Source organism: Scleropages formosus, chromosome 10, assembly GCF_900964775.1.
Source record: "Scleropages formosus chromosome 10, fSclFor1.1, whole genome shotgun sequence".
In the NCBI taxonomy this organism is placed as follows: Eukaryota; Metazoa; Chordata; class Actinopteri; order Osteoglossiformes; family Osteoglossidae; genus Scleropages; species Scleropages formosus.
Window position 1 is genome coordinate 15,027,995 of NC_041815.1, and position 22,841 is coordinate 15,050,835.

At 47.6% G+C, this 22,841-nt stretch overlaps 1 protein-coding gene across 4 annotated transcripts in view; it reads right to left on the reverse strand.

Moving 5' to 3' along the window:
• LOC108922442 (septin-4-like) overlaps window positions 1–22,841 on the reverse strand; it is a 42,965-nt gene that overhangs the window by 16,589 nt on the left and 3,535 nt on the right. For 3 of the 4 annotated variants that reach the window (XM_018732552.2, XM_018732549.2, XM_018732550.2), the window contains exon 2: window positions 21,655–21,662. In XM_018732552.2, coding sequence (XP_018588068.1) covers window positions 21,655–21,662 — 8 coding nt within the window. Of the gene's footprint in view, window positions 1–2,537; window positions 2,755–21,654; window positions 21,663–22,841 lie in introns of those variants that run through there. The other variant, XM_018732551.2, reaches the window with a different exon arrangement.

Here is a 22,841-nt window from a genome sequence, read left to right on the forward strand (position 1 = left end):
AGGCCAGGCCAAGTGCGCGGGATATGGATTTCTGAGCGGTCGATAGCGGCAGCCTAGTGGATGATCGCCCTGCCGACAGCTGAAGCGGATGGAGCCCGCAGCGATGTCACGTCAATCCTACCGATTAATCCCATTTCCCACAAGGACAGTGCACTCTCTCGTACATGTGCACCCTGGTCGCTCGCTCGCTCGCCCGCACAGACGCACGCACGCACGCACGCACGCAATCCATCAGTGCAGCAGTGAAAGACCTGGTGTACATAGAAGGTGATCCATTTGGCCTGGAAACCTTCGTCTTGATTGTATTTGGTACCATGGCTGCCAGAGGGAGGTTTCCTCCTGTTTACAAATGTCAAGTATGCACAAACAATGTAAACTTCTGAATGTTCACAGCCGTTGATAAGGCAGTGCTTAAAATAGCTAAATACAAACCAAAGAAAATCCTAATTTTTTTCTCTTTGGTTGTAATTTCTTAAAAGGTCAATTGAAAACATGTCTCACCCACTCAACCACAGGCAGTTTGAGTTTGGCTTGGAGGTGGAAGCTACCCATCCAGCAGAAACTCCCTGATTACTGGGTGCATCTCTCAAGCTGGTAGCTGTAAAAACACTTGAAGTAGTGTGAGGCAAAGACTAAAAAAAAAAAAAAAACCTTCATCTTTCATATTTGAAAAATGTAGTGCCTACGCAGCACTATCTGCACTTTGCCAAACAATCAGTGGAAAAATGTAAAAAATTCTCATCAGATAGATGAAAGATTGCTATAGCATTGGAGGCTTCCCTTTAGGAACAATTCAAGGATACAGGAGGTCAGGGGACGTTAAAACAAACCCAGGCAGTAGTAAGAAAAAGCACTACGCTACCTTTTCCATATCAAGCACATGTGCTGGGAGACACTGACGCAATCTGCGTACACGGACATCTCCTGCAGAGCAGCTACTTGAGGCACTTACTGCATGACACTCGGAGTGTGTTTGCACACACTGACACACAAACATACAGGCGGTCACAATGCAGAGAACAATAAGCTTGCACTTTACCCCACTTAAAACCACATTGATGATTCTGGGCTTGGAAAGTAGAGGTCAGGTGCTGAAGAGGAATGTGTGAGGACCGACGGTGATTTGTCCATATGGGAGACAGAGAGCCAATACAAGAGTGGGGGAGAGCAGGGGCTGCTTGGGAGAGAAAAGGGTTGTTTACAGACCGTTTGTGGGAAATGGGTAGTCAAAGCAGGGACACCCAGACTGTGCCCAGGATGGCCATGAAGGGCCCCATGCTGTGAATATGGAGAAGGGATGGGCTGTAGCATCAGGCTGCACATGTGCACCAGTGGGCAGAACCAAGGGTACTACAGCATGTCATAATACATAAACAAACTCCACCCCTTGGTAGTGCAGATCCCACATTCCCCTTCCTGTTGGATGACAACACTAGTGGAGCAGGGTGAAATTCCATGTGGTAGTGGTCTGGGACTGGAATGATGTAGCTGCTCAGCACAGCACAGCATAGCACAGCACATCTGTGTGTGTTCAGGCACGTGTGTGAGACCCATCTATAGAGCTCCTTTGTGTCAAAGTTGTGCTGGCTTGCGAACTACAGGTGTAATGAGCGCAGTCAGTCCTCACAGAGGTCTGCCAGTACACAACCAACAATCCCATGGAATGTCATTTTGGTGGTTTTAGTTTGGTTACCAAACAGAAACGGGGAAATACGCAATGTGGTTGCAAAACATGTCAGCCAGAGCAGGCAAACTGAGGGAAATTTATTCAAACCACTCATAAATTTTCATTCTTGCATTTTCTGTTTATGGTCTGATGATTGATCGGGTCAGATTCGAGGCTCCTTCATTTAGACGGCAGCCTGCGGTGGAGCCAGTGTCCTGCGTGCTCCAGCATCACCCCAACGGTTGCCGGATTGAACCTCAGTTGCAGTTTGATTCGGACTGATGGAAGCCAAGAAGGCGAGTATAACTGCTCCCTGGCCAGGGATATGGCAGCACACGGTCAAACTTCCTCCTATTTCAACGGTTCATCAGGTCAACCCCATTAGCTACCAGAAGCTCGTCTCGATAACGAACAGCACAGAGACCACCTGACATACACCTCGTGCTGTCTGACAGCGGTATGTTTCACCACTGCATCGGGCGAAGCCCCAACAAGTACCGAAAGACCTCACTAAAACCTCAAGCATCAAGATTAAAGCACACCAACCAAGTGAAAGAGGAGAAGCAGTGAAGACGACCTGTGAGGACACACACTTACAGCTGGATACTGAGGCTAAGGATCCACATGACAACACACACACAGCTAGTAAGCATGAAGTAAGCGCAGGTCCTGAGCACACTGCGCCGGTGGTCTGCAGCATAGCCAAGGGCCAACACTCCCTGAAGGAACCCTTGTCCAGGCAACACACTTCAACAGCAGAGCCAGCCTCACACGGGACTCAACAACGCGAGCTCTGCACATCGCTGCCCTGGACAAACAAACAGGCAGTGAGATAAGCCCTCAGAGCACAGGCAGACACACGCGGACGTACCTCTGAATCGCTGCTTATTTCGGGGTTCGCTGCCACGGACTCCATTCTGGCCGATGCAAAGAGCGAAGGTGAAACAACAGACAGTGAAGTAAACACTCTGCCAGCGGGCAAATAAACGGGGGCCTTGTGTACTTTCTTAGCCTCCTGTCAGTTCTCCAATGGTGAACAGAAGTGCATTAGCATAGCCTCTCCCACATGGGCACGACAGAGCAGGAAGCTACAGCATCGAGAGATGGCCACCCACCCCCCCCCCACACCCCACCCCCAGGGCTTTCTTCAGAATGAAGCACTGCTGAGGGCCTTTTGATCGCAGCCTGTAGCTAGCAGGCCAGCAGATGCAATGGAACAAGGCGGGAGAAGGAGGCGTGGGGCCAGCCTCCTCTGGTGTGTTCCTGGACCTCAAATATGAGCAGGGCCATGGTCCAAAGTCCATCCCTGAGGTGATGCCACCACAAACACATGGCCCACTTGATCCAACAGCAGCAGGAGAGCGGGCAGGCAGATCAAACACAGGGTGGGAGGCAATAAAGCTTGTGCACAGCACTGCTGAGTAACAGCCAAGATGTACTCCAAACTGTGACTTCTTATGATCATGTAAACAGGGCAATTACAAAGGGTCTGTTCTAATCAATAAATCCTCTCCTTTCCAAAGAGTAACCTTAGCCATTCTTTACAAGGTATAGCAGGATGGCAGGCTGATGACTGCCATGTCAATGACCACAAACAGCCCACGGCTGGTAACCGGGAACGGACTGGTAGCTGAGGCACATTGCTCTGGGCGGCAGTACCAGGGTACGAGTGGTACAGTAAGCAGCCACTGTGTGCGTGTCTGCAAACAGTGCTGCACAAAGGGTCCTCACAACCCATCTGTTTACATCATGGTCATCACTCCGGCCTTTCTCACCGCAGGAAAAGCTCCCCCAACACGATTCTCCGAGACAACCGCGGACAGCATGCGCATTTGGCAAATTTCTGCATCCGGACAGTTTACAGCTGAATGGCACAAAAGCAGGAGCCCAGCTGAGAGCTGTGCCTTCAATCATACATTCCCAAAAGCCACTAACTGTCAGAGCCCTCAGGACATTAAGAGAACTGCCAGTGAAGAGAGCCTGCGGGACTCAAGTCCTACCCTGGCATCCTAGTCCTCCTGCCTTTGCTTGGTTAAGCCTTCATTTCAGCTCACCGGGGGGGAGGGAGGGTGGGGTGAGGCCTAGAAGAACCAGACTTTAGACCACGTGCTCATGGTTCCCAAAATTACATTCCTGAGCCCAATCAACATGCCTGTGTTATCACTGTTTGGACTGTGGGGTCACTTGGTTCATCCTGAATTGGCACCGGGCCAGCGGGCCTAGGGTAGCTTCCCTGATAAGAAGTGGCACCAAGACGGCCGGAAATCAAACTCTACAGCGGGAAAACAACCATGTAGCCTACAAGGAACACAGTGGCAGGAAAACATGCACGCGCACGCACGCACGCACGCACGCGCACACACACACACACACACACACACACACACACACACACACACTGCTGGGCAAGTGTTTCTCAGCCATTGCTGATACTCATCCCAAACACTGGAAGGTTTTGCCAGTATCTCCATACCACTTATAAATAACGTGGTCAAGTGGTCTATAACTTTCATAGTTATATACATGCAGCCCAAGGTGGATATGTCCTCATACACTTTCCTGGGCCGCAAAGAATGTCACCTGTGGACAGAGCTTGCTGCCATCTAGTGGCTCCAGAAGAATATCAGCAGTCTCATTCACTGCATGCAAGGGCAGTGGTAGCACAGGATTTTTTGCTTTATAAAACGTGCCCAACAAATCACACCATGCATTGCTGCTGCAGCATGGAACTACCTTGAGTTCAACCACACACACAAAAAGCAACTTTAAGTAGATCCACCCAAAGAGGCGCACTCTGCCCCACTGAAATGGGTGTCCACTCCTCTCATAAAACCTTCTGCCAGCACCGGGAAACCACAGACAGAGCATGGATAGAAACGCCTGTGTTCCATCTAGCACCAACCCCACCCCAGACACAGCTCGTCCGCTAAAAAAAAAAAGAATTCCCTGCAGGGCACCTGCACGACATATCCTGCCCCATGTCCTGGAGAATCCTGTCTCCTTCTGCAGTGAGACTGCAGCAGGACATCACCGTCATCCTCAGGCCACTTATGCAACAGCCAGGATGAGTCCAAATGGCATGGAATGCAAAGTGCAAAAAACATTGGAGGAATCCATTTGACAGATGTAAAAATGGCTAAAATTGGCATCCGGCTCAAATCGAGGGAGACATGAGTAATGTCGTTTCTTTCTGGTAACGCAGCACAAAATAACTGTGTTAATGATCCCAAGGTCACTCTTTCCACATGCCTTGCGGAGCGGTGGACACCATGGCTTTGCCCAGTTCTAGCTCCTTGCCGTCTGTTTCCCCACATCAGCGCCCGCGGCTTGGCTCGCTCCAGCTTCCCGTCACGGGAAGGCCCCATATCGCAGGCTGCTGGGTAATGTACACTTCAAACTTCCTGCTGCATTCATTTAGGGCCTGTTATCAGACCGCCATTTATTTCCCTGTGGAAATGAGCAAAATCCCTCTGGTCTACCAGCAATGTGATACGTGGGCCCTTCGGTGGACTGCGGAGGGGTCAGTGTGACCAGCAATGGACGGAATGTGGAACGATGCTCCTCGGAGTGGCAGTCTGCTCGACACAGACAGCGGCGCGTCACTGGTGGGTAGAGGAATCCAGCCTCTGCTTCAGTACACCAGAGCTGTGATTTTCACAAAAGTACTGCCAGTCCAAATTTAGCTATTTTGTTTTGCCGATGTCTCCAGAGAAGTACATAAGCAGACTGTAAAGTAATGCAATAACATGCCATAAAATGCTGTATAATGGGCCAGTTGCGGTCAATGGCTACATTAGTTTCAAGCCTGTAATTAAAAAAAAAAAAAAAAAAAAAAAGCACAAATCATTTTATATTTGTCCCATTCTATTCATGTAGTAGCCCATCCAAGGCAGAACAGCAAGAAAGTATGGCAATCAAAACTGCTTCATTAACAAAATATATATATATATATACATATATATCTACACAGTGTGTGTGTGTGTGTATATATATATATATATATATATATATATATATATATAAACTTTGCTAAAGCAGTAGTGGGTGGGCATGTTTTGATTTGCAGTTAAGCAAGTTCCCTCAACTCAAACTCTGAAATACAGAAGCAGGGGCTGTCATCAATTATGCAACAACAACCCATTGTGCTACTTGAAATAACTAACACGGCACAGTTATTCCACACCAAAGACAAGTAGTGCAGTGTTAGTGGTTGTGTTCCCTTGTGCTCTGAGGGGATATCAACGGCACCACGAGCCAGGATCCGTCACATCCCCCAGGCACCCGCAAATCCCACATCCTCGCGAAAAGGAAGAACATAATTATGTAACAATAAATTAAATAATGCCCTTTCTGACCCTTCTGATCTAAATAAGTGGATTACAGGAAAGGGGGAAAGTTCAGTGACGTGTGCTGAAAAAACATACAGAAGGTCACCCTCGGTGGACAGTACTCTGTGAATTTTACCATTAATGTGGGACCACCTCGCATGCACTCACTCTACACGGGTGGTACCAAGGAAACAAACCGGTGCTGGCGGTGGCGGGGAGCTTACGCACCACCAGACCATCTCCACTAGAAGCTGTGCTGACACAGTATGCCACGAGGAATCCTAACAGGCGCTCCAGAAACGTGCTGTAATCGCCGGCCTCATGCTTGCTGAAAACAAGTCTGCTGAAAGATATGGAGCTTCAGTGATCCAGTCCCTGCAGTGCAGGCTGCACCACTGGGTATCACTTCAAATGACCTGTGTGCTGCAGGTAGGGCTCCGGGCCACAGGCCATCGTGACCCATGTCACAGAGCAGCCGTCTGCTGACCACAGTCCCAGTTGACACCCTGCTGACCATCTCCACAGCTGGTGGTCTGACACTATAGACCACCCAGAGTGGAGGACATCACCTGCTCACATGTGGAATTTTGACTCCATGTACTGCTGAAGTCCCAAAAGGCATCTCGAACCCACTGAGGAGAGTTGTACTTACTGATAGGCATGCACCACTGAGGGGTGGGGAGGGGTCTTCTGTGAAATAACAATCCAATAACTGGGAAAATAAAACAAAACGCAATCAAAGAAAAAATAGGCGGTTTCGAAGCGCACGAGTTGATTAGGAAACGACCGTTTTGATTTTCCTGGCAGCAGCCTCCCTTCTCTTGCAATTGCCCTCCCTTGTCCATAGATGCAGCGGGATTTGGGCAAGGGGTATTCAGATTCTGACAGAGGGCTTCAGCCCTTCAGGAGCTCTGCCAGACAAAACCACAGCACAACTCCTGCTTCATAAGGAGACAAATGGGGGAATCTCCACATGTACTTTGTTGATTATAGCAGCCCTGAAAACAGAAGAAATGCACGAGCTTCTCCCTAGACCTCCATCATGTCCGAAGTGGCTCAGCTCTGCGGAGGAACAAAAGTGTTATGAGCCACCAATTGTACCCACATGTGGCCTCAGTCAGGTGGGCATGGGATGCTTCAGAAGGATTTCATTAGAGTACCCACCGAAATAACACTCGCTCTCCCCATGTTCATACAAAACTGAAAACAAGTCTTTAAAAAAGGAATGCATAGGAAAAAGTGCAATAAACACCCTGCAACATGAAAAGAACACTTAGATGTTGGCAACATCATATGCTTCATTCCCACATCTCCAACTACTCACCATGAATGTGAGCGCGCACGCACACATACACACGGGACCCAAGAGAAGCGATGACATGAAGCCAGAAGGAGCGGGGTCCTCCAGAGGCAGATTGTAAGAATCAATGGAAGGAGAAAAGGTTCTCCACCATGTTGCTCACCATGTCCTCCTCCAAACCAGAGAAACAGAACAAACTGGCCCAAGAGTGGGAACAGATGTCCCCCTACATACTGCTAAAAAGTCATACCCTTCTGAATGCCCGCAATCACTTTCACAAAGATAATATAATGGTGAGGCAGTCTTAAAACCCTTTAAAAAAAAAAACTCTAAAATCTGAGAAGCATTCCAATTAACCCGAAATAAGATTTCTGTTAAGTTCTTGTCTATGGAGAATTATATTACACACAAGTGAGCAAATAAAATTACCTCTACATTCAACACAAGGCTCCGGAATTGTGAAACACATATTTCTGCATTTCCTAAAACTTATACTTTTAATAGCGCCTGGCAGTGGCTCATGATCTCTGGAATTTGTTCCCATTTAGATTTTGAGGCTGGGGAGGTGGGATATGCCTGGTGGCCTGGATGGAGAACCCACCCCTACATGATTGACAGACCAGATGCCAAATTGCATTCAACCCCTGCAGTCTGTGTTGTTGCACATGTTGCACACCTATTAAAAGTACCACAGAGAGCAGAATCACCCCCCCATCCCATTAGACCAGCCCTCCCATCACAACTCTTTAAATATTAAAGACATAAACACAAGATCTTTCACAGAGCACCACTGCTGCTCTCCAGGGGCGACAGGAGCATCAATCCATTAGTGTCTGACAACATGAGGCTCTCCACTTAACCCTGCCACTCTTGCCCTGCACTCAGTGCTACTGGTTAGACTGGTTCGAGCACATGGCACTTAGGCACACTGGGAGGCTACACCACAGGCCGGTGCTACAGCATTACACCACCAGAATGTGTCACTGAGGGTATCAGAATGCCTCCTCCTGGGCCTGCCTGTCTCACACAGGTAATGCTGTACCAGGAAAAACCTGCCCTCCACAAGCTGCCCAACTCCTACCTTGGTGGCAAAGCTGCCCTCAGACAGTACAGATAGAGACATGTGGTAAAGTTGCTAACGACTTCCTGTTCCAGTAGCAGCCCGGTAGACCTCAAGCTGGCCCATGAGTGTATGTAGCTGGTCTGCTGAATTCCCTGTTGGCACCCTCAGATAAAAGCCACCACTAACAGGTTGAACCGGACAGACCAGGACCCAGTGGGGCTGCTACATTCCTTCAGCCTCGGGCAGATGTGGACGTGGGTAATTTCACATTTCCTCTTCCCCTGATCGCTCAACTGCTCTTCCCAGGCTCCCCTTGTATAGGAACAACTGCTCTCACTGCAGTCCTGCTTTGTACCTATACACATACTTCTACTTGGCATATTGAACAGCATTACAAAATGTATGGACCATTGCAGCCTCACTTGCAAGCACACACACAGTCTTCTACATCCAACATTGCTTTTCATCTGAAAAGCCACTTGCCAGTCAGTCAGTATTGAGGCAAGTGTACAGGGAAGACTCTCCTCTCAGACACTGCAGCCCAGAACTCACACTCACAATGGACCATGTCCCCTGCCTTGAGTGAGGGAGCCACTGGGCTAAATAGTGGGTTACAGTTGCCCCCTCCCTATTGGTGGAAGATGTCACGCTGGACTTACCATGCTGCAGGCTGTTGATGTACACTCAGTGGAGCTGGGGCTCCACACACCACTGCAGAGATCAACTGAGAAATCCTCTATGCTTCTGCCTCTCGCTTACTCTCCTGCATATACACACACACACACGGGCACTGACTGCACCCCCCTCCACAAAAAAAATAACCAGGAAAACAGGCTGTGTGAGGAGCTTAACGAAGTGAAGACAGAAAGAGGGCAGAAGGCAAAGGAGCAGGGAGGAAAGTGAACGCGAGTGCTGGGAAGACGGACGCGACTCGCTGCAGTACGGTATACTGCGGGAAATGCCAGTGAAACGAGGGATAAACTTGAGATAGATTGCAGGATAGGGATGTGATGCAATGGGCTTTGGGTGGGGACAGAGCAAAGGAGAAATGGGGGGGGGAAGAAAGCTAGCACAGAACTGAGCATCAAGAAAGTGGGGCGGGTTCAAGGGGACGACCCGAAACAGCACCCTGATCAGCTGGGGAACACAAGAATCATCATTCCTTTCTCCCTTCAAGTTTTAGGGAGCAATACAACCCAAATATAAACAGATAAGATGACAGTAATGGAATACTTTGAACTTGTAGCAGTAGAAGCAGCTAGAAACCCCAAATACCAATTCCACAGGTATTTATGATAAATGCTCTGCCAGGGAGATTTATAAGTCTTTGAAACACACGAGCATAGTAAATCAAGGAGAAATCACTTTAAAGCAAAAGGCCCCTTGATGGCAACGCATCAAGCTGAATACTGGTCACCATGCGTTGCATTCCGGTTCCACTGAGAGGAGGAGCCATCGCACCCAGACTGTTTTTCTTAACGGTGCTTTGTTGAGCCTGTGTTTTGGTACATTCATTCAGCCATAATAGTGTTTATTCAGCAACAGAGGGGAAGAAGGGGGGGGGGGGGGGGAACGACACTAATCATGCAAGTAGCCCCCCTGATGTCACTTAACACGTCATCTGTCTGGAGAGGTAAGAGACTCACTGAACAGAGGCTCCGACATCCTGGATGGTCCCCTGATGGGTCCACTGGCTAGGGGTGGGGGGGACATATACTCTGAAATAAAGCCAGAGAACATGCTGCAGCCTTTCTGTCAACTGTCTGGATTCAACTGATGCTTCTCAAGGCCAAGGTCATTATTATTGTTATTTACGACTCACTAGTTAAGCAGACATTCCTCAAAGCCATTTACATAACTTTCCCATTTATATAGCTATATATTTTACTGAGCCAGTTAAGCTCATCTTGCTTGAGGGTACCCAGATGCATGCCTGCTTTACCACTTACGTGGCACTGCTTATATAGGTCAAAGTAGTCGTCTTGCCCCTGCCCCCAGACCTTTAACCTTTTAATCAAAAGTCCAAGCCATTAGCTGCGATGCATGTTCTGTTGAGCTGTTTTTCAGGCCCAAAAGGGAGAAGCGGGACAGCTAGACAAGGGAGGCACATTCATAGGACACATCGCTTTGTATGAATAACCTGGGTATGACGACTAGCATACAGCCACACACACAGATGTCAATGATTGGAGCAGGATGCATTCCGTGTGGTACATCACCAAAGCAGTGACACTGTGCTATGCACATATCTTGTTTGGAGGCAAAGTGGGGAGGAAGGGCTGCTCAACTCTAGTCTCAGTGGAACTCTGAAGGATGGATGGGGCCGAAAGAAGGACCTCTAGATCAGGTTGCTGCTGGTCACCCGCGGCACCACGACTCAGAAGTCCAGACAGCTTCCATCAACTGAATTCCTGCGACTCTGAAGTATTTCTGTGTTTCAGCAGTACCAACTCCACTGCTTAATAGACAGGTACAGTGAGACAGTCATGGGGGCTCCACATTAAGCGCGAATTCCCAATCGTCTCTCAATCACCAGTGCTGCGAAGCCAGGCATTGAGGCTGAGAATAAAGCAGCTGAGCCATGTGCAGTGGTGGTGGTGTTGAGCCGAGGTGGACCTTTCCTCTGTTTCTCCTCTTTGTTAGGAGAAACGCACAAGAGATATGTGGGCTCTGTCAACATGTGCTGTAGCCACCCCTTAAGTGAGGTGGAACATTTAGTCATTCTGAAATGCAGCGTGGCTGAGGTCAAACAGGCCCTGGGTTCGAAAAAGGGTACGGGGCTGTTACAGCAACCTTCTGACAGACATGCGAGTGGTAGAGATATTAAGGCACAACCCTCTGAGGAAAGTGGGTCTGTTCATGGCCCCTCTAACCACCACTCAAACCGTGGGACCACGAAACACCAAATGCCAAGATCTGCACCTGCATGTGTGCACAGCATCAGCAGAGGGATATCTCCCTGCCTTTCCCTCTGTCCGTTGCTTCACACTGCCCTCTCACACATACGCACGCACACACACTGTTCCCCAAAACAGATACACATGCACAGAAACGGAAAATGACCATTTGCTCCAGACTTTAATAAACCAAAGACCGGTCTCCTGCTGAGAAGAAAGGGGGGGGGACCATCAAATAACCTGTACAGCATCACCAGATTCCTCAGAATGAAAACAAGACAAAAAAAACCTTACAATGGCAAAAAATTGAGAGGAGGAGGAATCAAAATGTTGCACTTAAGCAGACTTGGTAGCTGTGGTAGAAATAGAGAGCCCCCCACCACTTGGCACTGTAGTGAAAACAGTCATGTTCATGGTGAGAGGGGGTGCTGTGCCAAGACTGATCCACCCCAGCCAGAGATCATTCAGGACCCCCCCCCCCCCCAAAAAAAAACCCCCCACATTCAAGGGTAAGCACTTAGATGCGGCAAGACATCATTTGCGTGCAGCAGAATCACTGGCGTTACAGCTGGAAATCAGTCCCGACACTTCTCACACACACTTGTCGCCGATGTGGTGAAATGCCACCCAGGGGGAGGCTGCACGTGGGCGGCTGTGGTGGGCCAAATACCTGTGGTTGGTCAGAAACTCCACTGTGCAGGGACATGGCCCTGTAAGATGTGTACTTTTCAATTTAAGCTTTAAGTCCGTGTACCCATTTGCTTTGCAAGGAACTTATCTTCCGTGTAAGGCATTTCTGGAACTATTGTTCTTAAATTTTTTTTTTTTTTTTTTTTGAAGGTCCAACTGAACCCTGATTCGTTGCATTGTAGCCGTTTTTGGCCTGGTGCACTTCGAAATAAGACCCCAGTTCGCTACACGAAAATTGCAGATACCCAAAAAGGATTATCTAGCAGCAGAAATTAGACTCCTACACTGGATGGGTCTCTGTGGCACATGCAGTGCTACCTTATGTAACAGGAATCCAGGCTGGACGCCATCTGGTCAGTGGGAGGAGTATAAGCCTTCTCTCCTCATGTTAGGGGGCACGCAGGCGCGTGAACACGCGCATATATATATACATTTTTTTTTTTCTCCAAGTGTCATAGCACTTATGCTCCGTTTGGCACCCCAAACTGATTCTCATATGCAATAACAAGGACCTCAAGTTCAGAAATTGAGCACAAAACACAGCCCTGTGAAAGTGTGCCAATCACTGCTGCACTACCAATTTTATTGTATGTTCTGAAACTCTAAAGTCCCAGTAAAGACAATGGCCACTACCCCAGTGGTGCTGGGGCACCAAATGTGACTTGGCACAGGGTTCTCATGTGAGCTCAATAACAGGTGGAGGATGCAAATAGTGACCTGAGGAAAGCTGATGACATGAAGGTCTCTTGGATCCTGTGAGTGCTATGGTAAGGCAAATTGCAGAAAACAGTGATGCATCTCACCACCATGCCAGTGTCCCTCCCCGTCTCTCATCAGTATGTTCTGGCCATATAAACCATAACCCAGATGTGACCCCTGCTGTCCAGCTTAGGAGATCCTGAGAATTTCAGTAGCCATGTTTGTGTTATGAGTTCTACATCACTCCCACTTGGAAAACAGGAGGGAAAAGCCAGATTTTGAGCAGCTGCTAATAAATGTCACATAACTGGAGGAATTATTTGGCAAACTTGTGCTTTTTTGCCTTTTTTCCAAAACCACTCCTAGAGCAGCTCTAAAATGAGCAGCCCACACATTCTTGAATCCTCACACTTCACATAAAGTCATACATATCCCCCACAAGGCAGTACTGTATGACTATCTGCATGCAGATGATGCACCCTGCCATTGTGGCCTACACATCAGGAAAGTCAAGAACACCCTGGACCTGACACTGAAAATGTTTGACAAAAAGCAGACAAACCCAGAGCACATACAAAAAAAAAAAAAAAAAAACAGGAACTGCATCATATACTGGAGATTCCTCCTCCCTCGCTCCCTCCCTCCCTCCCACTCTCATGGACTTTCAAGAGCAAACGGGAGCAAACAAAGGAATCTCAGCGCTGACCTCAGTCGGATTCTCAGGCTAACTCTATTAATAGTCCAGACGTAAGGAAAAGGCTCCCGAGAAGCAGCGGTGAATAGAGCTTCTGCAAGGCAAACATCGAGGCAAACAGTTCTGCCTCCCACCCCAGTCACACCTCCACGAGCCCCATTAGAGAGGACTGGGCTGGACAGTAAGTTCAGACCGCCTTGACGGGGTATGACTGTTTCTTACAGTTGAAGACTGTCTATCCAAAACTCCTCTCAGAGAAACCCACTGGAATGGGGACACTTGCAGTAGCATCAGGCAGCTCAGTCGGAAAGACAAAATTTGCATTAAAGTCAGCTGGGCTGTTCGCCTTCGTAAATAACCGCGTTCCCATCACAAACACTTAAACACACTTAAAGCAGCACCAAGGCCTTCCCGGGAACATCCATCTCGCCTTCTGTAATTCCTAGCTCGAAACAGCGATACGCAGTTACACTAGTTAGCTCGCTTGGCCAGAAACGCTTGAAACCGTGACAACAACAACACTAAACAAGGAAGGACTTCAGGTGGCAGATGAGAGGAGAACGCAAGTGATATTGTGAGGGCCAGCTGTTCCAGCCTTTTATCACAATGGGGCGAGAAGGGTGTCGGCAGCCAGAGATGAATCAAGAATGTTGGCAATGCAGATCAATGGGATTGTTTTGTCTGGAAATGGCACGCATGGGGTGCAAACCCATTGTCCACAGTATGGTTCTGAAACAACAGAAGCGTGTTTGAAGTCTACGGACCACTGAGACACTTTAGGGAACAAGCGGCTCCAAGGAACAGCTCTGGGTCTACCGAGACATTTGACAGAACAATTGGCCAATTTAAAATGCGTCTTGGCCGTTTCACATTCTTTTGCTATTTCAGTGCTCCATGTTATTTATGTACTTTTTAAGCATTCATAAATTGGACAGTTCAGAAAGGACACCAAGTTTTGTTGGGAAACTCTACAGTCATATTTCAGGAGGAATCTTTGGCATTATTAGAGACTGGGAAAGAGCTGGAAACCACTTGTTGTGCAGATGCTATATTCGCAGTGTTTCACCGAGTGTGGTTGTACCACACGCAAAAAAAAAAGAGAAAAAAATTACTTTCAAATAATGCTGCCACATTGTGAATGAATGATGTGTTTGGGCTCTGAGATTGCTATTGGGATTCAGTTTGCAGAAGGGGCTCGACTGCTCACGCTGCTCTCACAAGGCTAGGTAAACAACAGCAGGCCATGCAGCACACGAGGGTATGAACCACCCAGACTTTGGGCAACTGCTCCTGTCGGCTTGACAGGTGGAGCGGGAGCAGCCGGCATTCCGGTGCTGGCACGTAAATGGAAATGAGGGTGTGGGCAGGGGGGAGGGTGTGAACAGCTCTGCGGAGTAATAAGACTCTTACAAGCATTCCTTCTCCACACCCCCCCCAAGGAGAGCAATAATCCCACCCAGGAAGCCACACCAGCACATTCCACACACCACCTCGTCCACTCACCAGCTTGACATGGCAGTGGCACCTTGTTCAACTTTGTGACTCGGAAGCCAGACTAACTGTGCAGCCCAGCAACAGCAGAACCAGATGGGCTCTCATTTGTGTTACCAGTAAAAAGTAGTTTAGAATATATGATTGCATGTGGTGTATCGCAACTTCATGGGGGGTTCATTCAGAACTGATCAGGGTATCTGTAAATTCAAAATGATAGTGACAAAACGTTAAGGACACTCAATGTTATGAAGTCAAAAAATGAATTAAAGTAGTATGCATTTGTGCTTCACAGGCTTGCGCGTCAATTTAAGAGTGCGCCATTGACAGAAAACGAACCCAAAGAGCTGCTATGGCTCCTCTATCAACATTATATCAAGAATAATTTCTGCATTTTACTTGTATTGCTCATGAAGTGTGCTTGTAGTCATGTGTACAAATACAGCTTCAGGTTTCTTTCAATCATCCATGAATGATGTTTAAAGCTGTAAACTGCAGAATATATGCAGCCCATCCAATATGGGCCTTAAAATTAGTTTTAGTGATATGGGATTTGACAGGCTTATGCAAAACAATGCCATTTAGAGCTGCCTCCCTGTTGATTAGCGCTCTGGAGCAAGGTGGCCTGGTAATCTAGCATTACTTTTAGTTTTTTGCCTCTGAATAAAGATCAAAATAAAGATAATGAAGTGCACACCATGGTAATCCCACATGTTGCCAAGGCAAGGACAGGACTGAATAAATGGTTCTCCTACATGTGACACATGGGCCACAAAGACAGAACAGTCTGTGTGGGGGAAGAGGGTCAGACATCTCATATCATGGTGCTGCGTGAATAGCACCGGGTCCATACAAATTCATACATTCCGCTAGCTTGCCCCTTCCCACCCCCTCTGTAGCTGTGGGGGACCTCGAGCACCCATTCACAAAACTTCATTTTAGCAGAAGCATGACACCCACCCAGACACCCCTCCCACTAACAAGAAAACACGATGTGGGGGCGTGCTGCATCCTTTAACTGAAGACTGGTGTCTAGTGCAAATTTAGTATTAGCAGCCAGGAGGGAGTTACATGAATGTATTCACTTTGTGTAATATATTCCACATCACTGATGTGCACCTGCTCACCCTGGCATGTGTTTGAAAAAAGGGCATTTAGACATGGGTTAACAGTGGTTGTGTCAAGTTTACCTTGGAGGCTGGGAAAACCAGGCTTTTGACTGTTGTGAAGACAGAGGCCAACACCAACAGCTACCTTCCCATACCTCTCTGAACCCATTAGTGATGGAGGTGGAGACCACCATTAGTGTGTCCAATTTGCCTGAACAGAGTGAAAAAGCAGCACTAACTGCCAGGGGGCCCACAAACAAGAGTGAGATGACAGGCCAGTGCATCACCTAGATGCTCCAAAGCAGAGTAACATCATTCAGATGGGTTTTACCAGACACTAATCCGTGGTGGTCATCTATATATGGGATATAAAACATGCGGACTGATGTACATTATACAGCACGACAGAGGTGTGGGGATGTAAACCGATCCGGGAAGAAAGCCATCGGAACCAGCGGGAAGCGCAGGGTGGAAGTTTCAGCACGGATCCTGATTAAGAATGCTGGGGGACCTTGTGTCTAGACTTTGATCCTGTAATGGAACACATGTGTTGGACCTGATGCTCAAGCTATAACCCACAATATAGAGCATTCATCCATTCCACAGAATGGCCAATCAATTCAGGAACAGTGCAAGAGCAGTACCTGTACCAGGATTTAACTTACCTTCCCCAAAGACAGAGAGCCAGCAGAGGATGACATTCTACTATTAATCATGTGTTCTCACTGTTCAACAAGTATTTTTGTTTCTCCTTTAATTCTCATATGATGTATCCAGTGGTTACTTATTCATGATGAAAGCATCTTTTAATTTGCATGCCTTTCCACACTTGACTGTTAAAATGAACCTGAGAATCAGAGAAAGCACTGACTGCAGGTGAAACGACCAACAATTACACTATACCACTAATACATTACAGCGATGGCAAGCCAAGCCTAGACAGACCGGGACTATATTTGTACAACCTGCAACAACGTACAAACTGTGTCCAAGTAAGTCTCTTTCATAGCCAGAGTGTGAAACCAAGCAAGAAACAGTAGGAAGATCCAGACGATAAAGCTCAAGTTCAGGAGCGCAAAAACACGGAGGAGACGGGACTTCCCGAGGCGCCCCATTCTCATAAAGCCATGCCGTCTGGGGTGGGATGCTTGGAGGTCACGGTCTAACAGTAGTGTAACCGAACCAGCCAGGGGACCAGGTGCTTCTTTATGAGCCACACGGCTGAGAGCCCACAGGAAACTGGATCTGCAGGCCACTCTCAGGGTGGGTCTAGGTTGCTCATTTCAGCTGCTGGACCCCTTCAGGGCAGCATCTGAGTGCAAGGAGCAATGTTTGGGGGGGGGGGGGGGGGGGGCTGCAGAGGAAATTAACTTTCAAAGTGTGACTCTTCAAAGCACAGGAAGCAACACAGTAATATAAATCCTCTGTTTGGCCTGCTATCGCTTGCATCAGATGACACTGCATCAGACACACCTGTCGCTCCCTCTTCTGGAAACAAAGCACAAGGAAAGCAAACTGTGGAGCCACAGCTCTGATCCAGAGCGCTGTTTTGGCTCCTCCTTTCAAGATCATAATCACCACCATCATCCGTTTAGTGCGTCACTGGAGAGCTGTTATTTGATGGTGCTCACAAAGCTATGGTGGCAGAATGGGTAACATTTCTTTCTCTCTCTTGCACACAAACACACCCCTTAAGCTTTGCAGAAGCTGCTGATGCCTCTCACTTCTGCCACCGTGGACTAGTTCCTCAGCATGTCTCCTCTCCTGAGGACCATGCTCTATGTTAACAGTTCAGCATCTCTGCCCCTCGTGTCATCAAACCCCCTCTCTCCTCCGTGACCTCCCTACCTCTCACACTCCTATGCTGAGTGTCTGGAGTGCAGTGTGCAACCGAGTGCTCTTTTCCGTGGCAGATTTCCCCGTCTAGACTCCGACAGCCCGTGTGTTGGTTTGACCAGCGATGCTGCTGCAGGAATGCTAAAAGCACACAAAAGGGCATTTAATCAGCAGTCTTGCAGATGGCAGACCGAAAGGACCGCAGCCCAGAGTGCTGAAAATGCCAACAAGCCCATTCTCTGCACGCTCTGCTCTCCACCCTCAGCCAAGAGAGCCTGCAACTGCAGGGTTCTGTTATGATGCGAGCCCCAGGGTCAACAACACTGGAGAATTCAAGGGCAACACAGAAAAGTCATCAGAACACATGATTCGACAGACAGGACCCCTGGAAGCTATCCCACAGGTCCCTGGGGCCAGCAGCTGCTTCTGCTCATGTGTGATCAAAAAGAATCACGCCTAAAAAATGTTTACATTGGAAATTTCATGAAAATGACCGCTACTTAAAATTGACAATGCATAGCTTAAAAAGACAAAGCCATTAATCTGTCAAAAAATACCCACTTATTCACAAAATATTAAGCTTCCATTTTTTTTTTTTTGTCTTTGACCTGTTTAGAGTGCCGTCTTCTGAATTGAACACAGATTCACCACACACATTCACAAGGACATTTTATGAGACTGACACATGATCATCACATGGACAGTTGTTAAAAATGGAGATGGCATGGGGAAGGAAGAGATCATCCATATGTTGCAGTATTAGGGAGCTGAAGGCTTATAGCCATAGCACCATGAGAGAAACCCTCCCACTTCCATTACTGGAACGGTCCCACTACACTTCAGCGCGAGCTCTGTTTTCTGTAACAGTGGTCCCTTGGTCCGGTTCACTGGTCCAGTCCTCTATGGTGAGTGGCCAGTTTGCTGACCCCAGCGGGGGGCAGGTCAACACCGGGGGCCATGAGAACCAGGCCTGATGGATATTTATATCACATGTTCTGCTATCGGGTGCCTGGCAGCGCTTTCTCTCTTGGGGGGTTGGGGCAGTGTTTGGGGGAACTCTCCGGCATTTCCAGGTCACCCGCTCCCTAAACCACTGGAATGTGACTGGGACCTTCAACAATGAATGCACGAAACATCCGACAGGGTGCGCTGCAGGTCTGGGCTACCAGATTAACCAGAGTGTAGGACAGGCTCCAGCCAGTAACACCCTGCAGAAGGGCTCCCCATCACTTCCAGCACCACATATGGAAGACCGCTGTCCCTGGAGCTGTGCATGAAAGCACTTCCAGTGAATGGCTGAACATTAAACAAAACCACTGCTGTTATTTTTCTCTGTGAGGCACAACCCACCTTTAATGAGAGCCTAAGGACAGAAACGGGTGAAGGGTTAAAGCTGCCCACTGCAGGGGATTCAAGAAGATAGTCTGTCACTTCAAATTAGTCTCAACCCCTGCTGCTGGTTTAAGGGTCTAGTTAATCCTGCTGTTGTCTCCTGTGTGGTTTGGGGTTGCAGGCATCAAACTATATAGCTTCATCCCGACAGCAGCGGTCTGGCCCCTTCCCACAAGCCCATGTTTGGTTTGGGGGGCATTCTGATCTGAGGTTCACGGGCTTTGCACAGGTTCTCTTGCTTGCATTGCAAGCTCTTTAGCCTCATTGTTGCAAAAGGCAGCTAAACCAGGCCTGTTGGGGAAATAATTAGTGCAATCAGAAGCTTAAATGCTCAGCGGGAATGAAATACTGTGTATGCACAAGACCTTCAGAAATAGGCTGGTCTAGCCTACAGCATGGGGCCATGCAGAGCAGGAAGACACATCTGAGGATTCAGAAACCTTTCTGAACAGTCACGTGACTCACGGGGTTCAGTCATCTTCATCTGCTCATCAGACTTGGGGCCAGAAATGGAGATAAACATTGCAAGAATATTTAACATTTGTAATGCTTACTAATGCTCTGCATACAGTGATCTTAATCGTGGAGGATAAGCCAGATATGGCATACAAGAATGAATGCAAGTGCTCCATACACAGGGAACGCACTACAAAAGTGCAAACAGATTTTTTTTTAAGTTTTCAGCAACTCATAAAAATAACTGAGCAGCCTCATTAAGATCAAAAGAATTGAGGTCAACTAGCAATTTGCAATAATCGTGCAAACAAAGCCTAATTGTAGAGACAGCACAAAACACAACGCACGCTGTTTTACTGCTCACTGATTGAGGAAAACGGAAGCCCACAAGCAGCAGGTCCCCTCCGTCAGCCAGCCTGTGCAGGCAGAAAACAGCACATTCTTAAGGAAGGTATGGCTACTCCCACAGCCCAAAGTGTACAGTCCCACCCTTACGCACTACTCATATCATGACTGAAAAATGTACCGGGGTGAGGTAAAACACAGGACAATGATGGGCATGACACACCTGGAGTACAGAGAACAAATTAAAAGAATATTTACCGTTTATGAATTTGCTAAAACTAAGTTCTCGTCATTGTACCGTCATACCCGCTGCCATGCTGCGAGTGTGGATTTAGTAAACATGACAAGGAGCTTATGGAAAACACGGTTATCATACCAACCTATTCAAAACACAGTAAACTATCCCGGCAATCCCGTTTCCTCAGTCAAGCCCCACACAGGTGCAACAGGTTTTTATGAACGTAAAGTCTCGGGCACAAGACAAGTCCCATACTGTGCCATCTGTGAGCAGCAGAGCATATACGTGCAGGCACTGACACAAAATCAAAAATGTGGCACGGAAACTCAAGCATCTGAGTTAGCATCTGGCTAATGGGCCAAAAAAAGTCCACAATTCCCAATGTGTCGAAATCAGCTGGAGAAAAGATGTAATCACGGGTCAGCTAAAACCACAGTGGAATGTACAGGCTGGGAAAGCGCTTTCACATGGGCCTGATCTGGGAATAATCTACACCGCCTTCCAGGAGCTCAGCTCTCTGTGGTCAGAGTTGCTGCAGAGGTCGGAGCCAGCCCTGTGACATCAGAACCCCTGACCTCGTCAACCAGCACCACCGCAGCCTGTATCCAAATGAGGAGGTGGGGGGGATACCCAGAACCCCCCCCACCCCAAAAGAGGGTGGAAGAAAACATTGGTATCTGGGAAGCCAAAGGTAGCAACAGGAATTACAAACCTCAAACCAGGTGCAAATTACCTCACATTTGTATCTACTCTCATCACCATACAACCATCTTGCCAGTGTTCAGCCTCCCCCCACCTTTACCACGCTCATCAGTCCGAACCACAGGAAGTAGTAAAGGCCCAGTTGCACTCGCACGAGGTAGTAAAGTGCAAATATTCATCACTCCTCTACAGATGTCCTTTTCACTCAACTAAGTGTTTGTCTTTTCTGTTTGGATGCAAAAAGCGAGTTTAAACACAGCTGCAGCAGCAGCAGCATGGTCCGCAGACAGACAGGCAAGAGCCCGAGGGGTGGGGGTCAGCATGTGGTTTTGATGCCAAGGTGTGAGGTAAAGAGTAGGCAGTGTCTATTGATGTGGATTCCATAAAAAAAGCCAAACAGAGAGGATGTATTACAGGAGATCAGCCTGACCACAGGTGACACACACCTGAGAACCAGTCTCACACAAACATCTGAGTCGACTGATTAACATCAGATAGTCATGTTGTGACAGTGAATTAGGAGAACAGGGTTCGACCAACTCTGTCCCAACAACATTGCAAAGGTATAGATAAGCATGACTTAAACAGCCAGTGTCACCCAAACACACCTTGAAGCTTGGAACTCAACATGCACCCAAGGACAAACCTGATCACACCTGTCCTGAAAGTGGGGGGGGGGGGCATCTTCCACAATTACACAGCAGCACAGTTCAGCAAATAACAAGAAATGGAAAGACCAGAGCCTTACCTCATCATCTGGAAACCCACACATTTTGGGGCAGATGTAGATTCAGCCATCCAGATGCAAATTAATTGATTGAAGATGAAAATGACAGCCGGGGGTGGGGGGGAGAGAAAGAAAAACATTGTTACATAGTTGAACAGGCCTGTTATTTTGAGAAACAACTCTTCAAATGCCTTTTACAGTGTAACAGGTACAAACAGATGGCTTTAATATTTTATTCATTCTAACACCAGATGAGATAAGACCGAAATATGAACTGGTTTTGTTACGGTTACAGTAAGAAAGTCACTTCTTTGTCCACATACAAGTTGTACCTGAATTTCCCAACGTAACGTATACCAGGTTGCAAATGTGCCGAGTCCACAAATCCACCATGCGGCACGATGCTTTCTGGAAAAGACCGTGTGTGTCTAGCCTACAAAAAGTTGCGTGTCTACAAGGCATCATACACAGGTGTGGCACCTTCACACTCCTCTCAGCAGGATGTGTGTCTCTGTTATTGGAGCAGGAAAACAATACTTTTGTACAGAAACTGTTTAAAATAACTCCGGGCAGGCTCAGTGAATGATGCTTCATAAGTCTTTACGTAACATATACTGAAAAAGGACTGAGAATCAAATTACACACGCCTATCTTTATTCTAACTTCAGACCAGTGTGGTAACAACATTCCAAACAACAAGCCATTTATTTACTCTCACAACACAGCTGAAATCAACAATGCATGCAAACATATCTCAAGAAACAAAACAGGCTGATCTCAATCAGTTTACTGCTTTGTTTGCACTTTCCACACTGCCAAGTAAATGAAGCATAAGTCTATAAAAGTGGAACTCAGACTACACAACTTTAAAAAAAAAAAAAAAAAAAAAAAAATGCTTTTGATGAAAAAGGAAAGAGACATTACACTGGTATCTAAGTGTAAAGACACGCACACAGTCTTGTTGACCTACATGCAAGGACCTCCTGCCCAGACACCAAAATAAAACTGCAGAGGAATTTTTTTTTTTTTTTCTCTCCCCTCCCTGTTCATCTGTCTACCCAGAGCGATACTCCCACTACACTGGCTGAGCCCCATGACTACTCACTGAAAGATACCTGATGATCAAGATTTCAGGTAGATGTCAAGCAGACAGAAGATCTAGGACAAACTCAGCAGGGCAGGGAATGAAGTAACAGAAATGTAAACAA